Consider the following 17841-nt stretch of genomic DNA (forward strand, 5'->3'; position numbering starts at 1 on the left):
CAGTAAGTACATGTTAAAATACCAATGCGAACAGAAATGAAATTGGACGTGTCCATTTCCTGCAAATATCACTCTAAATCAACTAATGTCGAGTCCAGGGGTTACACTCAGTCTGTTAAATCGTCAATTTGATCATTCTGGTCACTATTTTCATCACGAAAAACATTTACTTGATGGCTCCGTATCTTTAAAATTTACAAGATGTTATTAAACTTAAAACAAACCACAATAAACCCTAAATAAACACTTTACTTTCGTTGGTTTGGGCTGTGCGGTGTCCACCGTTGTTGAACGACCCAGTGACATGTGCGGAGTATTCAACAGGTGGCGCGCGTATCATAGCAGAACCGTCCCGTTGTATGACTATTAAAAATAAGCGCTGGCTAAAGATACAAATTTCATTGGCTGATAGTTTAAGAGCCGTTGCCTTGCACTTATTACCGGGTTCCCTGTGGTGGTATGTGTTCCTCACCATATTCTCCTCTTCTGCAGCCATTAAAGAAAATGGTGGACCGCATTCGCAAGTTCCAGGTTCTGAACGACGAGATCTTCACCATTCTCAACAAGTACCTGAAATCCGGGGACGGGGAGAACATGCCAGTGGAACATGTGCGATGCTTCCAGCCACCCATCCACCAATCCCTGGCCAGCAACTGAGATTTACCGTACTGTAGCCTGATTACGGTGTCACTCACTCCACGGGGCTGTTTGTTTAGTCGCAAAGCATGAACAAAAGTAATCACAATGGAAAAAGACCTTCGTTTCTTGTCTTATGTGTCACTAGGACTACACACTTTACTTAATGGAGCCAGTAAATCTTTTAGGCAGGAGTTGCTTCTGGGGCAGTCACAAAGATCAGTTCCTGTCAAAGGTTATGCTTTGTTTAGACAAACCCAAAGGGAGGGAGGGAGGTGTGAAGGGAAATGCGATGTGTCCCAGGTTTTAGACATCCAGTACGTGCCTTATTCTAATAATATGCTAATCATCAGTTTTATACTTTGTGGGGAAACAGCCTAGTGGGTTTCAGCGCACGATTACGTGTTGGGTTTTTATTCATTTCTTTTGGGGGTGTTGTTGGAATGATTGATGGTATGCATGAAACCTTTTTTTGTTTGTTTCCTCTGATATATTCTTTCTTTAATAACAAACTGCCTAAGCAACATGTGCTTTTTTGTATTTGATTGGTCTGATTTTTAATTCAATAAATACAACAACTTACCATTTATTAAGTTGCTTCAATCATTTTAACAAGGTGTAACGGAGAAGGAGGGGATTAAATTAAAAATCAGTGCATCATTGATAGAAGTGAAGGCTTTTAAAAAGTATTTACAGTGCTACCCGAGGAAGAGAGATGAAGCCTTATGATGGTGCCCCGGCTATAAGGCAGAAAGAGTAGGAAAGAAAAAAGTCTCAGTCAGGTCTATTCTTGATTGATTGTCTTCATGTTAAAAGAGGAACTGTTCACACAGCACATTATTAAACACAGAGTTCGAACTCTAAGACGTGGCCATACTGCCGTTTCTCCTGGAGATGTAATCGAACGTCGAGCCCACCTCTCTGTCCTCTAAATCCACGGTGCTCTCCTCGTCGAGGAGCTCGTACGGGGAATGAGCGTGCGTCCCGACTCCGTTGACCATCGTCCCGTTGCGTTCCTCCTTCCTGATACTGACGGCCAGCATGGCCAGACTGATGTTGATGTCCTTAAAGGCGTGCAGGAGGAAAATCCCGATGATGATGGTGAAGAAGCCGCTCAGCGTCCCGATGATGTCGTCGTAGCCCATGTGCTCCCACTCTTTGAACAGTATGGCGGAACACATGAGCACTGACGTGGTGAAGAAGACGTAGTAAATGGGCGTGACCAGAGAGGTGTTAAAGATGTCCAGCGCTTTGTTCAGGTAGTTGATCTGCGTACTGACGCACACCACCAGACTCAGCACCAGCAGCCACGCTAACGGGTTACTCAGCACCGCGTGCCCAGCGATCACCTCTTTGATGGCGATGCCCAAACCCTTCACGCACGATACGGACAGGGAGCCGATCACAGAGCAGATGGTGATGTACACCAGGATGTTGGTTTGGCCGTGACGCGGGCCGACGACGCAGATGAAGATCAGAGCCACGATGATGACGAATGTCGCGAACGCGGCAAAGCCTGTGGAGAGAAAACGGTCAAAAATATCTCGCCAACAACACACTGCCTCTATTATTATAAAAAAAACATTTTATAGATTTTTCTCCAGCATTTACAACAAAGTAATTAAAAAAAAAAAAATTTATAAATGCGTTCATGTTCCGAGTCTCTCTGCAAGCTGTGTTTTTAGGTTAAAAAAAGAAAAAAAAAAAAAAGAGTTTGGGGCGTGGCATTACAGCAAAACAAACAAACAGGGTGTAGTTTGGGATTCAGTGCTTCATTTCTCTGACACTACAGCATACTTTATCTGTTTATTGTTACATTATAGCAGCTATAAACAGTCATTTCCTGCTCCCGTCCTTCCTTTCTCATTTTATATATAATAATAAAAAAAAAAAAAAAAAAAGCAGCTCATGTCATGTAACAGCTTGACTGAAACTGGAGCCTCCTTCCATGAGCGTTCCAGAAAAGTTCACCAGTGACGTCGCGTCGTACCTGGGTTCATCAGTTTCTTGCCCATGTCATTGAGGCTGTCGATCTCCTCCTCCTGTGGCGCGTGGATCACCATGGTGGTGGAGCCGAGCACGCTCAGCAGGCAGCCCAGCTTCCCGTGCAGGTTCAACCTCTCCGTCAGGAAGTAGGACGAGAGCACAGCGCTGTAACAACCACCCGACACGCCCTCGTTACTCAGTGTACAGATTAAAGCAGGGGTTCTCAACCTTTTGCAACCTGGGCCCCACCAAAGCTGGTTCATTGCAGTTGGGGGCCCCTCTTCTCGCCCCGCCCCCATCCCCCCCCCAAACACACTCACCCGCAGTGACGCCACCCGACCTACAGCACCTTATATCGACCGATAGATAGATAGATAGATAGATAGATAGCTAGCTAGCCCTGGGCTAGATTATTATTATTATCATCATCATTATTATTATTATTAGTAGTAGTAGTAGCATTATCCATAGTAGACTAGCAGTAAGAAAACAACAAATTATTTGGGTAGAGCTGAAATGGGGAAAGCAAAAATACAGTGTGGGGTAGTAGTCTTTAAAAAGACTGTTTGGGTTTTGCGCTGTATCGATGGATTGATGATAGTAGACTAGCGAGAGTCGGCACGAGTTAACTCGGCAAGAAACCAGACTAGTGTGTGTGTGGCAAGCACTCACACGGTGGCCACAGTATGCAGACTCACTCACGTGACGTTGCGTCATGTTCGCGTCACGGGCTTAAAATAACCTACACACAAGATTTTATGATAGATTGATGATAGATTTTATAATAGTATTGATTTGTATGTAATAGTCCAATGTCCTGCATTTTGACATGGGTAAATGTGTTGCATCTGCTTAGCTACTATAGCCTGTTAGCCCCAGATTTTTTTTTTTCCTCCATACATGAAGCCTACTCACGACCCCCCTGGAGTACCTCCGCGCCCCACCAGGGGGGCGCGCCCCCCCGGTTGAGAACCACTGGATTAAAGGAATACTCCACTCTATATGGAGTGTGTGTAAGGGCAGATGGTGATGTTAATAAAATGCAAGTCAAATCTATTCAAATTTATGTTGCACTTTTACACTAATTAATAAACTGACTGACGGATGAATTAAACAAAGAGCTCAATCTGTACGTCACCCTTTCTGGTGGCGTATGGATAAAAAAAAAAAAAAGTCTCTAAGAACAGACGTGGTAAGACTTCCTGCCACATCTGTGACTCATCCTGATACGGTTATTGGTTTATCGTTTTACGGGACAGCTTTGCGTGTTAATCATTTGACAAGAATACAATGGTTTTTATTTTAGCACCATCATCTCTAGCTGTGAAGTGTGTGTGCAGACGTACCTCACAAGCACGCTGAGAGCCCCGAGCGGAGTGACGAGTGTCGCAGGAGCAAACGCATAAGCTGCGAAGTTTGCAGCCTCACCAGCTCCCACTGCGCAAACCACAACACATCACACTGATGATTAATGTGTAGCTCAGAATCAAATCAACCATACGTTTGCATGGGTGCAAGTATAAAATTATCAAAAACCTGAAAAGTCTGAGTGTCAGACGTGCATGGCGCAGCCATGCGGGGGGGTTACAAAGGGGGGCGAGCCCCCCTTAGGGCTCGAAAAAAAAATTTAAATTACAAGTTAAAATGGTTCGCTCATGCAAACATTTATAATATTAATAGTTATATGATTTGCATATTCACATCAAATGTTTAACACATCAGTTCATCTGAAATAATATTTCAAGTACAAGGCTTGATATTTCAAAACATCTAGCAACTACCAATTTAAATGTTGAAACAACCATTTTTAATATGCTTTTGCTGTGATACCTTTTTTTACAATATATACACAGCTCTAGTTAAAATAAGGAGCCACATGTCTTGATGTCCTCACAAACTCCTGGATTTTAGCAAATAAGATTCAGCTTTTTCCATATACAAAAATATCTATATTTTATAATCCATTACTGACTACAAATGAGTTTTCAACCCAACAACCACATTAGAAAAGATGATATAAAAAAGCTCATCTCATCTCATTATCTCTAGCCGCTTTATCCTTCTACAGGGTCGCAGGCAAGCTGGAGCCTATCCCAGCTGACTATGAGCGAAAGGCGGGGTACACCCTGGACAAGTCGCCAGGTCATCACAGGGCTGACACATAGACACAGACAACCATTCACACTCACATTCACACCTACGCTCAATTTAGAGTCACCAGTTAACCTAACCTGCATGTCTTTGGACTGTTGGGGAAACCGGAGCACCCGGAGGAAACCCACGGGGACACGGGGAGAACATGCAAACTCCACACAGAAAGGCCCTCGCCGGCCCCGGGGCTCGAACCCAGGACCTTCTTGCTGTGAGGCGACAGCGCTAACCACTACACCGTGCCGCCCCTATAAAAAAAGCTAACAAACTTATTTCAAGACCTACCTTACTTTTATTTAATAATTGAAAGGTAATCAAATATTTAAAAAAAAAAAAAAAAGTTTATAAAAGCAGATACTTGTGATGAATAATTTCAATTCTAGAAGAAAGCACATTGCATTTACACATCACACAATATCAGACGACAATTTAAATCACCAATAAATGTTTTGAATTCACTTATTACTACATAGCACAAAAATCAGAAAAGTGATTCGTCTCATCGGCGTGACTTAAGTCCCTTCTTCCCGCTGGAGCTGGACTTCATAGTCTTTAAACAGCGGTCACAATACGCAACTCCCGGGACGTCCGGTTTTCTCAGCCATATTCCCCATTTGTCACCGTTTTTGTCACACTCGCTTAACCATTCCCATCTCCATTTATTTCTAGATGTCTTTTCTATTGGAGCCTTCCGATAAAAACTTCATTTTGATCAGTAACCAGAGGCAAAGCACGTGGATCTGTCGCAAGGGAGGGAAGCGAAATAAGGCTTATTATAAAGGCTGAAGTTAACAGTGAGCCAATCAAAAGCACCGTTCTAACTTGCACCAAAAGAAACGGCGACTCATGGAAATAGCTGTGTTAGTTTGGTCGAACAACGTGCTACGTGCGTGAAACAACGGGCTAGTCGGTGAGCGGCGTATAAATTGAATGAGGTTTGTGGCGAAGATGAGATGAAAAGATCTGTCTCGTGCAGAGACTGTAACCCGGTAATACGCTGAGAGTGAGACAGTGAGAGGGCCACCCCTATACCCCCCCCCCCCGGGGAAAATCTCAATGGATTTACACAATTTGGAAAAATGACTTTTTCAGAACCGAAAAAATGGAGCTTCTGGCACGTCGGAAAACTTGCACCCATGCGTTTGTGTTTGTTCCTTCTAAACATCAAATTCAAAAACCTCACACGGCACAGTTTGAGAAACGGATCAAGGTTAATTCCTGTTACAAACTAGCCGGCTTTACAAAAGCTCACAGTTAAACAGAGACAGAGGCTGGAACGTGTCATGACTTCTCAAACGGACCGTTAGAGTGATGGCAGACGATGTGCGAGTTGAAGAGCTCAGTATCTGCTTGTTTATTTCATTAGCGCCAAGTGAATAGACAAATAAACACCACCTGCCTGAAGAAAGTGTGACGGTCACATGTGCGTGCGTGAGTGAAGTCGAATGATGGAGGTTAAACAGCGGCAAGAAAGCTAACGTTAAGCGAAGTCTGTGGACGTAACTCCGTATTGTAGAGCTTCACAAAGGTTTGCTCAAGTTAATCCCGAGCCCACGTGGTGAAAATCAGCGAATGATGAATGACGGGACTTGACACAGTGCCATCTGAGGGGCTTCAAATTCAAGGACTTTCAATGATTAATTAACAGTTACTCCATGAAATCGAGTCTTACATGAGCTGACAGACGATGAGGCGCGTAGCACCAAGGTTGAGTGGAATAGCTGTTTTATTCACTGAGTTTTGAGAAACGGATCATTTTTAGCAAATTCGATAAATAAAAACTTTATACAAAACATCCGGCGAAATAATTTCTGCCTAGAATGTAAACCAACCGGCGAAATGACAGGAGCAATTTGTGAAAAATGTGATAATTCTTGGAAAAAAACATTTAAAAAGATGTTCTTACAGTCAAATACTTTTATTCCATAGTTTCTTGCTTTTCCCCCCCTTTTTGTATTTTTTGGGGTTTTGTTTTCGAGTCGAGTTTTTATTTCGTCCTCGGTTGGTTCAGTAACGCGTGCTGCCATTTTGTTTTTCTCTACTCACAGTATATGAGCTGATATCCTAGTAGTAGAGCAGCCAATCAGAGCGCGCAATTGCTCATATCCCGTGAATGTGGATAGAATAATTATGAATGTTTTCAAAAACGCTCAAGGCCTGCATTTTATCCCCCTCAAATTCACAAACTTTCAAGGATTTCAAGAACCTGTAGGAACCATGTAATAAACGCAATTTCTTGCTCAACTGTTTCAAAGTTGTAATAATATAATAATCTGGGGATGATCAGACAGGAACTAAGTGTTTCTTGATTACTAAAGAGTTTATTCTCGTTGCTCTGATGCGTACCATCGCGTCGGTGTTACGGCTTTTTTCTAGTAATATGAGTTTTTCCTCAAAAACATTGAAACTTCTCAAAATCTGGTGATTTTTTTTTCTCTAAACATTGACTTTTTTCTTGAAATGTTTTAACTTCTTAAAATATTGCTACTTTATTCCTCATAATATTACTTTTTTCTCAAAAACTTGACTATTCACTCCAAACATTGTGACTCCCCCCCATCGGATATTTTCCTCAAAATGGTCCTAAAACGCCATCATACTTATTAGGTCTCGTAGTCATGATTCTAAATTCTACACAAAGGGGCGCTGTGTATTTAAGCACATCACAGAATTAATTTAAAACTGATTCGGGGCGGAGCTACACAAGCTTGGTTTGTGATGTCACAAAATACTTTAAACCAATAATGCAACACATTCCAGGATGACGACGTGATAGCTGGAAACCACCTTAAATGATGGACAAAACCCTGGTTGTCATGGTAACGCCAAAATATTTCTGGTGCTCCTAAATAAATCAGTAAGAAAAAGTACAATGTTAATCAAGATTCGTTTATTACCAGCTAATGAGGATGATATAATATGTGTAGGCGTTTCCTATTTTGCATAGTCGTGAATATTCATAGGCATTTTTAAATTAGGATAAGCATATTCATTTCCTTCGCATTAAACAATCCAACATGAGTTACTTTTAATAGGACTTGAAGTGAAGTGAATACACAGGAGGAAAAAATATAAATCTGAACAAGTTAATAATTATCTAGTGACTTACTTGATAAAAGCCCCGCCCACCAAAGCCATTCTTTGAGATATGCATGACCACCTTGACCTGGAGAGAGGGGAAAAACAAACATGCGTTTAATAACATGATTGTAGAGGTCGTACAAGTCTGCACACGGCTCTTCAACAGCAGAACGAGACTCGAACAATGTCACATGAGGGATTTCTCCACTTTCGGGGAGGAGATACTACTGATGAGCTGAACAACAGATCTTCCCTCAGATCCCATTTCACCACTCTCCTGCACCTTACGAGATTCTCTGAACTTATATACATGACAAACTTGTGTCTCTCTCTCTCTCCCCCTTTCTGCGAGCTACATCTTCTCTCCATCTTCACACTACACAGTCTGTTCAAACCGTTGAAAGAAAATCGAAGCAGATGAGTCAAACCATGGAGACCATGACTTGCTTCATCAGTGCAAACTCTGACAGATTCCTCGGCACTCCTACTGCACAAGGCGTGTCAGAAGGTATTCAGTCGGTTGCCAGCAGGTTTTACCTGCTCTTCAGGTCATCAAAGGTGCGTTGAAGTCAAACATCTTGTCTCCTTTAAACTCACCATGAAGAGAATTCCTCTCGTCTTTGAAAATGTTTTGAGAGAAGGGTCACATGCCTGCGTACATCCTGCATGTGACAGAGGCCCAGAAAGCTGAACGGTCTCTCGGCAGATCTTTGGATTTGTCAGAGCGCTGGAGCTTTCAGTGATCTACGATGCTGTGTAGCTCACTGTAAACTTCGCTGGGGCTCATCCACGTGCGCTCGCTCGCACCGGACTCTAATTAACTCCTAATCCTAGGAGGTCACATACCTACTTTTACCACTCGCTGATAATATTGTATCATTTTCCTCAATAAATAACCAAGTATCATATTTTGTCCCATTTGTTTAACTGGGTTCTCTTTATCTACTTGTGTGAAAATCTGACCATGTTTTAGATCATATTTATGCAGAAATACAGAAAATTCTAAAGGGTTTACAAACTTTTAAAGCACTACTGGATCCTACACTGAACTTCAAAACACAAACCTAATAAAGTGCGGAGCTGTGAGATGCACATTTGACCTCCAGATGACACGCAAGCAACTGCAACAATGTTGTGTAAACTGTAAATAAAAACAGAACACGCAAATAATTTGCAAAATCAAGGAAAGCCGATATTTCATTGAAAATAGTACAAAGACGACATATCAGATGTTGAAACTGAGCAAAATATATGCTCATTTTGAATTTGATGTCAGCAACACATTTCAGAAAAGTTGGGACGGGGCGTGTTTACCACTGTGTTTCATCATCTCTACTTTTAACAACACTGTAAACATTTGGGAACTGAGGAGACCACTTGCTGTAGTTTTGAAAGAGAAATGTTGTTCCATTCTTGCCTGATATACAATTTCAGTTGCTCAACAGTTTGGGGTCTCCTTTGTCTGGACTGCAGCAGGCCAGTTTAGCACCTGGACTCTTTTCCTACGGAGCCATGCAGTTTTAATATGTGCAGAAAGCGGTTTGTTATCTTGCTGAAAGAAGGAAGGCCTTCCCTGAAAAAGATTTAGTCTGGATGGCAGCATATTGCTCTGAAACGTGTTTATATCATTCAGCATTAATGATGCCTTCCCAAATGTACAAGCTACCCATGTCATGTGCACTAATGCACCCTCAGACCATTACAGATGCTGCTTTTGAGCTGTGCACTGATAAGCCGGATGGTCCCTCTCCTCTTTAGCCTGGAGGACGTGGTGTCCATGACTTCTAAAAAGAATTTCTACTTTTGTTTCGTCAGACCTCGGGACAGTTTTCCACTTCGCCTCAGTCCATCGTAAAAGAGCTCAGGCCCAGAGAAGGGGGCGGGGTTTCTGGATATTGTTTATATCTGGTTTTAACAAACCTGAGCCCAGAGAGCTGACAACGGTGATCATTGCTGCTGTGTATATCCCACCAGATGCTAATGTGAGCACAGCGCTCTCTCAGCTGTACACCACCGTTAATAAACAAATGCAGGCCCATCCAGAGGGAGCTTTTATTATTGCTGGGGACTTCAACCAAGCTTGCCTTAAGACTGTGCTCCCTAATTTCGTACAATACGTACAGTGCTCCACCAGACGGAAGAACACATTAGACCATGTTTATTCCAACCTGAAGCAAGCCTACAGAGCAGTACCCCTCCCTCACCTGGGCATGTCAGACCATCTTTCACTGCTCTTGGTCCCTGCATACACCTCCCTCAGGAAGAAATCCAAACCTGTCATAAAGAAACATTAAAACCTGGCCTGAAGGAGCATTCTCCCAGCTTCAAGATTGCTTTGAGTGCACTGAGTGGAGCATATTTGATCATCTTGACCTACAGGAGCACAAAGACTGTTCTGTTCTACATAAAGAACTGCACTGACAGTGTTACTGTGGTGAAGCGCATCCGGATCTACCCCAACCAAAAACCATGGATGACCGGACACTCCTGAGAAACCGAAACTCCACCTTCAAGTCAGGTGACAGAGAACAGTACAGCGTGGCGAGGGCAGAGCTGCGGAGAGGCATCAAAGCTGCTAAGGCTGCTCATAAGAGGAAAGTGGAGGACCATCTCGCCAACAATAACCCACAGCTGGTGTGGCAAGGGCTACAGAGCATCAACAGCTACAAAGGCTCCACACCCATCACTACCATCGCTGGCTGAGGAATTAAACAGTTTCTTCTCCCGCTTCGAAGCAGAGGCTCCGCACACAGCTGCACGACCACCACAGACCTCCAGTCGCAGCACACTCACACTCCAGGAACACCTGGTGAGGCAGGTGCTGAAGACTGAACATCAGGAAAGCAGCCGGACCAGATGGTGTACTCGGGAAAGTACTCTGCGCCTGTGCTGACCAGCTGGGGGGAGTCCTGACCAGGTTGTTCAACCTCTCACTGTCACAGGCTACTATCCCCCAGTGCCTGAAATCAGCTACCATCATCCCTGTCCCAAAGACTCCTGCCCCAAAGTGTCCCAATGACTACAGACCTATTGCCTTAACATCAGTAGTCATGAAATGCTTTGAGAGGCTCATCCTTCACCACATCAAAGACCGTCTCCCCTCAAACCTGGGCCCACATCAGTTCGCCTACAGAGCTAACAGATCGATGGAGGACACCATCGCTATAGCTCTGCACACAGCACTCAGCCACCTCGAGCAGCCAGGGAACTACGTCAGGATGCTGTTCATAGACTTCAGCTCGGCATTTAACACCATTATTCCTGACATTTTGGTGGAAAAGCTGACTAACAAACATTGCTCTCTCCCCCTCCATCTGTGCCTGGATCAAAGACTTCCTGACTGACCGCCCTCAAACGGTTAAGGTAGGCACCACCTGCTCCTCCACCCTGACCCTCAGCACAGGCTCTCCTCAGGGCTGTGTGCTGAGCCCTCTCCTGTATTCCCTGTATACGCTTGACTGCACACCCATCCACCCCTCCAATACCATCATTAAATTTGCAGATGACACCACAGTCATCGGCCTCATCCACAGACAGGATGAGACTGCGTACAGGGATGAGGTCAACATGCTGGCAGGTTGGCGTTCTGCACACAACCTGCTGCTCAACACCAGCAAAACTAAGGAGATGGTGATTGACTTCAGGAAACACAGGGGGGATCCAGCCCCACTGAGCATCAACGGGGACTGTGTCCAGCGGGTGTCCTCCTTCAGGTTTCTTGGGACACATATAGCCGAGGACCCCTCCTGGACTGCCAACACATCTGCAGTGGTAAAAAAAGGCCCGACAGCGACTCCACGTCCTAAGGATGCTTAGAAGGAACCATCTGGAGGAGAAACTGTTAGTGGCCTTTTACCGCAGCACCTTCGAGAGTGTCCTGACGTACTGCATTACAGCTTGGTACGCCAACTGCTCTGTGGCAGAAAGAAAGAACCTGCAGAGGGTCATTAAAACTGCACAACACATCACTGGCAGTCTCCTACCCTCGCTAGAAGACATCGCTAGTACACGGTGTCTCAGGAGAGCGAGGGAAAATCACTGCTGACCCCTCACACCCAGGACAGCACCTGTTTACCCTCATGCCCTCTGGCAGGAGATACAGGTGCCTCAAAAGCAGGACAAACAGACTTAAAAACAGTTTCTTTCCCTGGGCCATCAGGTCCCTGAACTCATAAGAGAGAGTGTATGTTAGTGTAATGTGTAAATATACATTCCTTTCTTATTTCTATTTTACTCCTTTCTTATTTTACTGTTTTCTTTTAATATTTTACTGTTTTTTTCTTTTTTATATTTATTATGCACCGGCCGGAGAAGCACTGCAATTTCATTGTATACCTGATGTGCAATGACAATAAAGATTCTATTCTAACTTGTATTTGTGGATGCAGTAATGAAGTGTTTTCAGAAAACCATCGTCTGTGAAGTGTTCCTGAGCCCATACAGTGATTTCCACTACAGACACGTGTCTGCTTTTAATGCAGTGTCTCCTGAAGGCCTGAAGATCACAGGCATCCAATGTCAGTTTTCAGCCTTGTCTCTCGCATACAGAGATTTCTCCAGATTCTCTGAACCTTTTAATGATATGGACCATAGATGATGTGATCCACAAATTCTTTGCAGTTTTACATTGAGAATGTTACGCTATTCTTAAATTGTTGCACTGTTTGCCCACGCAGTCTTTCACAGAGCGGTGAACCCCGCCCCATCTTTACTTCTGAGAGACTCCGCCTCTCCGGGATGCTCTTTTTATACCCAATCATCTTACTGACCTGTTGCCAATTAACCTAATTAGGTGTTTTGTTACCATCACACCACTTTCTTAACCGTGTTGCTGACATCAAATTCAAAATGAGCATATATTTTTTTCAAAAGAACAAACAAAATTTCTCAGTTTCAGCATTTGATATGTTGTCTTTGCACTATTTTCAATGAAATATAGGGTTTCCATGATTTGCAAATCATCGCATTGTGTTTTTATTTACAGTTCACACAGCGTTCCAACGCAGTGACGTGGACGTATTTTATGACTAATGATTGACTGGAGAACTACAGCATCTTCCATTACAAGTGATAAACATCTTCAGTGAGAAACTCAGAACCAGCAGCCAACGTAAACAAAGCTCAGAAAAATGTTCCATGACGTCTCCGATTGTTCAACACTAGCGAGGTGACTCAAGTGCTCGGTGTGAAGACTGATCTCGGGTGTGAACCCAACAGGTTTTATGAAGTTAGACAGCAGGTTCTGATTTATTTTAACGCGTCAGGTGATCAGGAGTCGTTCTGATACTGATGCAGCACCTGAGATACGTTCTTTCAAGAACATTTCAGCACTGCAATTAGAAAATATTCACCACAGATCATCTTATTTCAGTGATAAGGAGCCTGGAAAACCGCTGTCTTATCCAACATAGCTGATCAGATCAAACGGGCCCATACGTATATTACAGCAAGAATAAAAAGTTTTCCATCCCACCCTGACTTGACCCCCACCAACCAAAACAACAAACACACATTGTTTTCAGTCACGCATTACAAAGGTATGAGGAATTCAGGCTGTCTGTTCACATGCCTCACAAACACGTGATGATCCTGTTCACACACCACCAACGGCTTTCTTTACCGTCTCCAATCGTTCTCATGAGAGTGAAGAAACTCCGCGAGGTGCAGTGACACGCTGAGGGTTAGGTAAAGTGGATTACAACATACACAAATCAGCCACGCCCTCAAGACCAACAAGCGAAATGAGGAGTGTGTCCAAAACTCTCTCACTCGCACTCACACACACACCTGCTTTAACCTCTCTGACAGAACGTGGGTGTGTAAAGTGTTAAACGCTACACACTCGAGAAGTCACATCATGAGACAATTGTACGAGTCTGTGCTCTTATGGTTTATCAGTGCGTTCAATGTTTAAAATACACTACAGTGCCCGGGCACTTTCACATGAAACCCACAATCAAGCCAGAACTCCAAGATCAGACCAAAACAAGACCAGAATTCCCAAACTCCGAGATCTGACGTCTGTGCCTGTATGCTATCTTTCTCCTTTGGCGCTGGAACTGAGCTTCCATACTGTACCAAAACAATTTACCGCCAACACTGTTACACAGCAATAATACAGGATCTGGATCTCTATAATTCCAGAACTCAGAGACCAGAATTCCAAGACTATATAGACTAAACATTAGTCATCAGAATCATCTTCCAGAATTACCAAACACCGAGATCAGAATTCCAAGACCAAAAATTACCACCACAGAAACCAGAATGCCAGACATCCAAAACCTTTTTTTTTTCCTCCCAGAACTCTCAGACAGGAAAACCAGGGCTCCAAGAACTGAATGACAAAAACACTGAAACCCTAATTCCAGAAATGCAAGAAGGGGATTTCCAAGAACAGAAACCTGAAGCCAAGAGACCAGAACACCAAGACCAAAACAAGACCAGAATTCCCAAACTCTGAGACCTGACATCTGTGCCTGTATGCTATCTTTCTCCTTTTCCTTTGGCGCTGGAACTGAGCTTCCATACTGTACCAAAACAATTTACCGCCAACACTGTTACACAGCAATAATACAGGATCAGGATCTCTATAATTCCAGAACTTCGAGACCAGAATTCCAGGACTATTTAGACTAAATATATTAGAAAATTAGAACCAGCTTCCAAAATTACCAAACACTGAGATCAGAATTCCAAGACCAAGAATTAACACCACAGAAACTAGAACGCCAGAACTCCAAGAACATTTTTTTTTTCAGAACTCCAAGAAGAACCATTGATGAGTCACAGAATACGGATTCATGGAAAATAAAACATATATAATATAAAGCACATCTCTTATTCACGGATATATGGTGATTTTCCGTGAAACATCAAGGGTAAATTAATAAACATATAAATGCAGGTAAGATATTTTAATTAAGAACTTCGGCAGAACAAACATTTAAATTGTTTTAGACTTCTTAAATTTTTTTTTTTTTTATCTGTGATGCATCATCCGTACGAAATCAGGAACCAATTTGTAATATACTGAAATGTCTGTGACCGGTCTGTAAATTATTAGCATCCGTATTAAAATCCATAACCACTCTGTATTTTGTATCCTTTTTTTATTATATTTCCATTATCCGTAATCCGTGATCGATCCGTATTCTGTCAACCACCTCTGAGAACTGACTGACAAAACGAAACTGTAATTCCAGAAATCCAAGAAGAAAATCTGAGACCAGAAGCATGATACTAAAATTCCCAAGACCACAATTTGGAAAACATTGTTTTGACATGTGTTAGTGCAGATAATAAAAGAATATCTAAAGACAACAAAATAATATTTCCTGAATTCCGAAACACTCGTCCATACAAGTTCCTTTACAACTCCAGGGACTCAAACCCACTCCCGGGACTCCTGGACTCTCCATCTATTAGTTTTACTGTGTCAACTTAACAACACACTTTAAGAGGAATAAGTGAAGAATAAATTGGGAATTTTAAGCGTTTTAATTCCAGACATCATCATCATTATTATTATATAATAACTATTTTTACAGCACATTATATATACACAGTACTCTAAAGCGCTTAACAATAATTAAAATGAAAGAAAATTTAAAAATATGTCTATGAATATATAACAAAAAACAAATTAACTAATCCACTGAAAGATATACACACACGTTATTGCCAACGAGTATAATTATCTACTTGCAAAAAAGTCTAATACAATAAAAAGCTAATTTTTATTATTAATCTACTGGAATCACGATGCCATTGCCAACACTTTATTCTGATTAATAAGAAAATTCAAATAGAAAATCCAGAAAAAAGGGAACTCTGTGATGTTACCTGCTCGCATGGAGCCTTTCCGGGCGAGTCTCAGCAGTCCTTTCTTCTTCAGTATGAAACTTCCTCCGATAAACAAACTGGAGCTGATGGCCAAAGCCAGGCCGATGTAGAAATCGTATCTGCCTCGCTCCTGACCCATGGCAAAAGCACTTTCCGCTGTCACATTGAGCAGCGAGCACAGGAACCGTCCTCCTCCTCTGGAGCACTCGAGTCCGGACAGGACACCTGAAGAACCTGATGCAGAAGAAGAAAAAAATAATCAACAATTCATTAGTAATCATAATAATAATAAAACATAATGGCTTTGTGGAGTTAAATAACGAGAAATGACAGAATTCCTAGTTAATGGTACAACATTTCTACCCCCTACTGTATTCTACCCTCTACTCTATTCTAATCCAGTGTTATTATTTACAAGTTTTAAAGACTGAAGCTTTTCCTAAGAAACATTAAATCAACGTCCTGTACAAAATGAAATAAAAACAGCAAATAAAAAATAATAAAAGCTTACCATTGCGATAGCAAAGTGTACAAACATCGCATACATCACTCAATTCTGTTTCATTCATGACACATAAATAAATAAATAAACACGCTACACACACAGAGAGAGAGAGAGAGAGAACGGCGCGCGCGCTCGTGCGTGTGCTTACGCTTGTGCGCGTTCGCAGCTGAAATACAGGAAGCGCCTCCTGTGACGTAACCCGCTGGGTTCCGCCCTCCCTGACAGCGTAGTGCGCGAGAACAGAACGCAGCGCGCGAGCCACTTCCATACTACTTAGCACGCTAGTATGCGCTTCAGAACTAGCCCACGAAGCTAACCGCTAACTCGACTAAGCGGATTCCGGAACCGCTTTACAGTGTTTAAAAACCCACCATTGTAAAAGATTCACTCAAAAATAAATACCTGTTTATTTTCCAGTGATCAATACAAACAGTGTCCGGACAGCAGAAGCTTCATTTCGAGTATTTTTCTGTGCTTGGTTGTCGCAGCTAGGAACTCGCTAAAGAACCCATCCTCCGAACGGTATCAGGGACATCGAGGTGCGCATGTGCAAACAAGGGTCTGCTCTGATTGGTCGACGGGCATACAAGCGGCTGCGCAACCACTGATAATCTACGTAAGAGCTCATTGTCCAATCCGCGCTGTACAGGCGAGTGACGCAATCTGGCCACCATAGACCACTAATAAATTAAAATAAATAAATAATAATAATAAATAATTTGGTTTATGTGTTCCAGCCACTGAGCTGGAGAGCTCACAGGCTCATCAGAGTGAAGCCATCTGGCCGCCATCTTACCACTCCTATCACGTGTCTTTGGCTTATGTGTTAAACCGTCGTATCCGATCAAACTTGCCACAATAAAAGTATCTCCTGACTTTTCCCCTTTCATTCCTTCTTCTTATATTCTCACCTTTACCCCCATTCCTTACATTTCTTTATAGCACTGTTATTCAGAGTCCCCAGCTTCATTACTTAAGTCAAAGTACAGATCCCACTGGTCAAATGTTACTCTGATACAAGTGAAAGTTCATCTCATCTCATTATCTCTAGCCGCTTTATCCTGTTCTACAGGGTCGCAGGCAAGCTGGAGCCTATCCCAGCTGACTACGGGCGAAAGGCGGGGTACACCCTGGACAAGTCGCCAGGTCATCACAGGGCTGACACATAGACACAGACAACCATTCACACTCACATTCACACCTACGGTCAATGTAGAGTCACCAGTTAACCTAACCTGCATGTCTTTGGACTGTGGGGGAAACCGGAGCACCCGGAGGAAACCCACGCGGACACGGGGAGAACATGCAAACTCCGCACAGAAAGGCCCTCGCCGGCCATGGGGCTCGAACCCAGACCTTCTTGCTGTGAGGCGACAGTGCTAACCACTACATCACCGTGCCGCCCCACACTGTAAATAAACAGGAAATAAAATATGCTGTAACCCCACTATAATGAACTCCTTGGGAGGACATCCAAATAATTCGTTATACCAAAAAGTTCATAATACTGAAATGGAGCCACTTGTCACACCACTCACACTTAAATAAAATCAGAATCAGAATCAAGTTTAATGCCAAGTATGTTCTCACATACAAGGAATTTGCTTTGGTGGTTGGTGCTTGAATAGTTAAGATAT

General features: G+C 42.9%; 2 protein-coding genes across 4 annotated transcripts in view; one reads left to right on the forward strand and one right to left on the reverse strand.

Moving 5' to 3' along the window:
* The window catches only part of cyfip1 (cytoplasmic FMR1 interacting protein 1), a 60149-nt gene extending 58924 nt beyond the window's left edge, over positions 1 to 1225 (forward strand). For both annotated transcript variants that reach the window (XM_060920163.1, XM_060920162.1), the window contains exon 31: positions 493 to 1225. In XM_060920163.1, coding sequence (XP_060776146.1) covers positions 493 to 657 — 165 coding nt within the window. In that variant the 3' untranslated portion in view covers positions 658 to 1225. The remainder of the gene's footprint in view (positions 1 to 492) is intronic.
* nipa2 (NIPA magnesium transporter 2) lies at positions 1207 to 16738 on the reverse strand. Of its 2 annotated transcripts, none has more exons than XM_060920165.1 (6): positions 16607 to 16738; positions 15700 to 15933; positions 7883 to 7939; positions 3969 to 4059; positions 2627 to 2787; positions 1207 to 2152 (listed from the first exon to the last, which is right to left on the reverse strand). In XM_060920165.1, exons 2-6 carry the CDS (start codon positions 15836 to 15838, stop codon positions 1497 to 1499), a joined length of 1104 nt encoding a protein of 367 aa, XP_060776148.1. In that variant the 5' UTR covers positions 15839 to 15933; positions 16607 to 16738; the 3' UTR covers positions 1207 to 1496. The 2 variants fall into 2 exon arrangements, with proteins under 2 accessions (XP_060776148.1, XP_060776147.1); XM_060920164.1 differs by lacking the exon at positions 16607 to 16738 and adding an exon at positions 16211 to 16358.
* Between the last annotated feature and the right edge of the window lie 1103 nt (positions 16739 to 17841).

Source organism: Neoarius graeffei, chromosome 4 (assembly GCF_027579695.1).
Source record: "Neoarius graeffei isolate fNeoGra1 chromosome 4, fNeoGra1.pri, whole genome shotgun sequence".
In the NCBI taxonomy this organism is placed as follows: domain Eukaryota; kingdom Metazoa; phylum Chordata; class Actinopteri; order Siluriformes; family Ariidae; genus Neoarius; species Neoarius graeffei.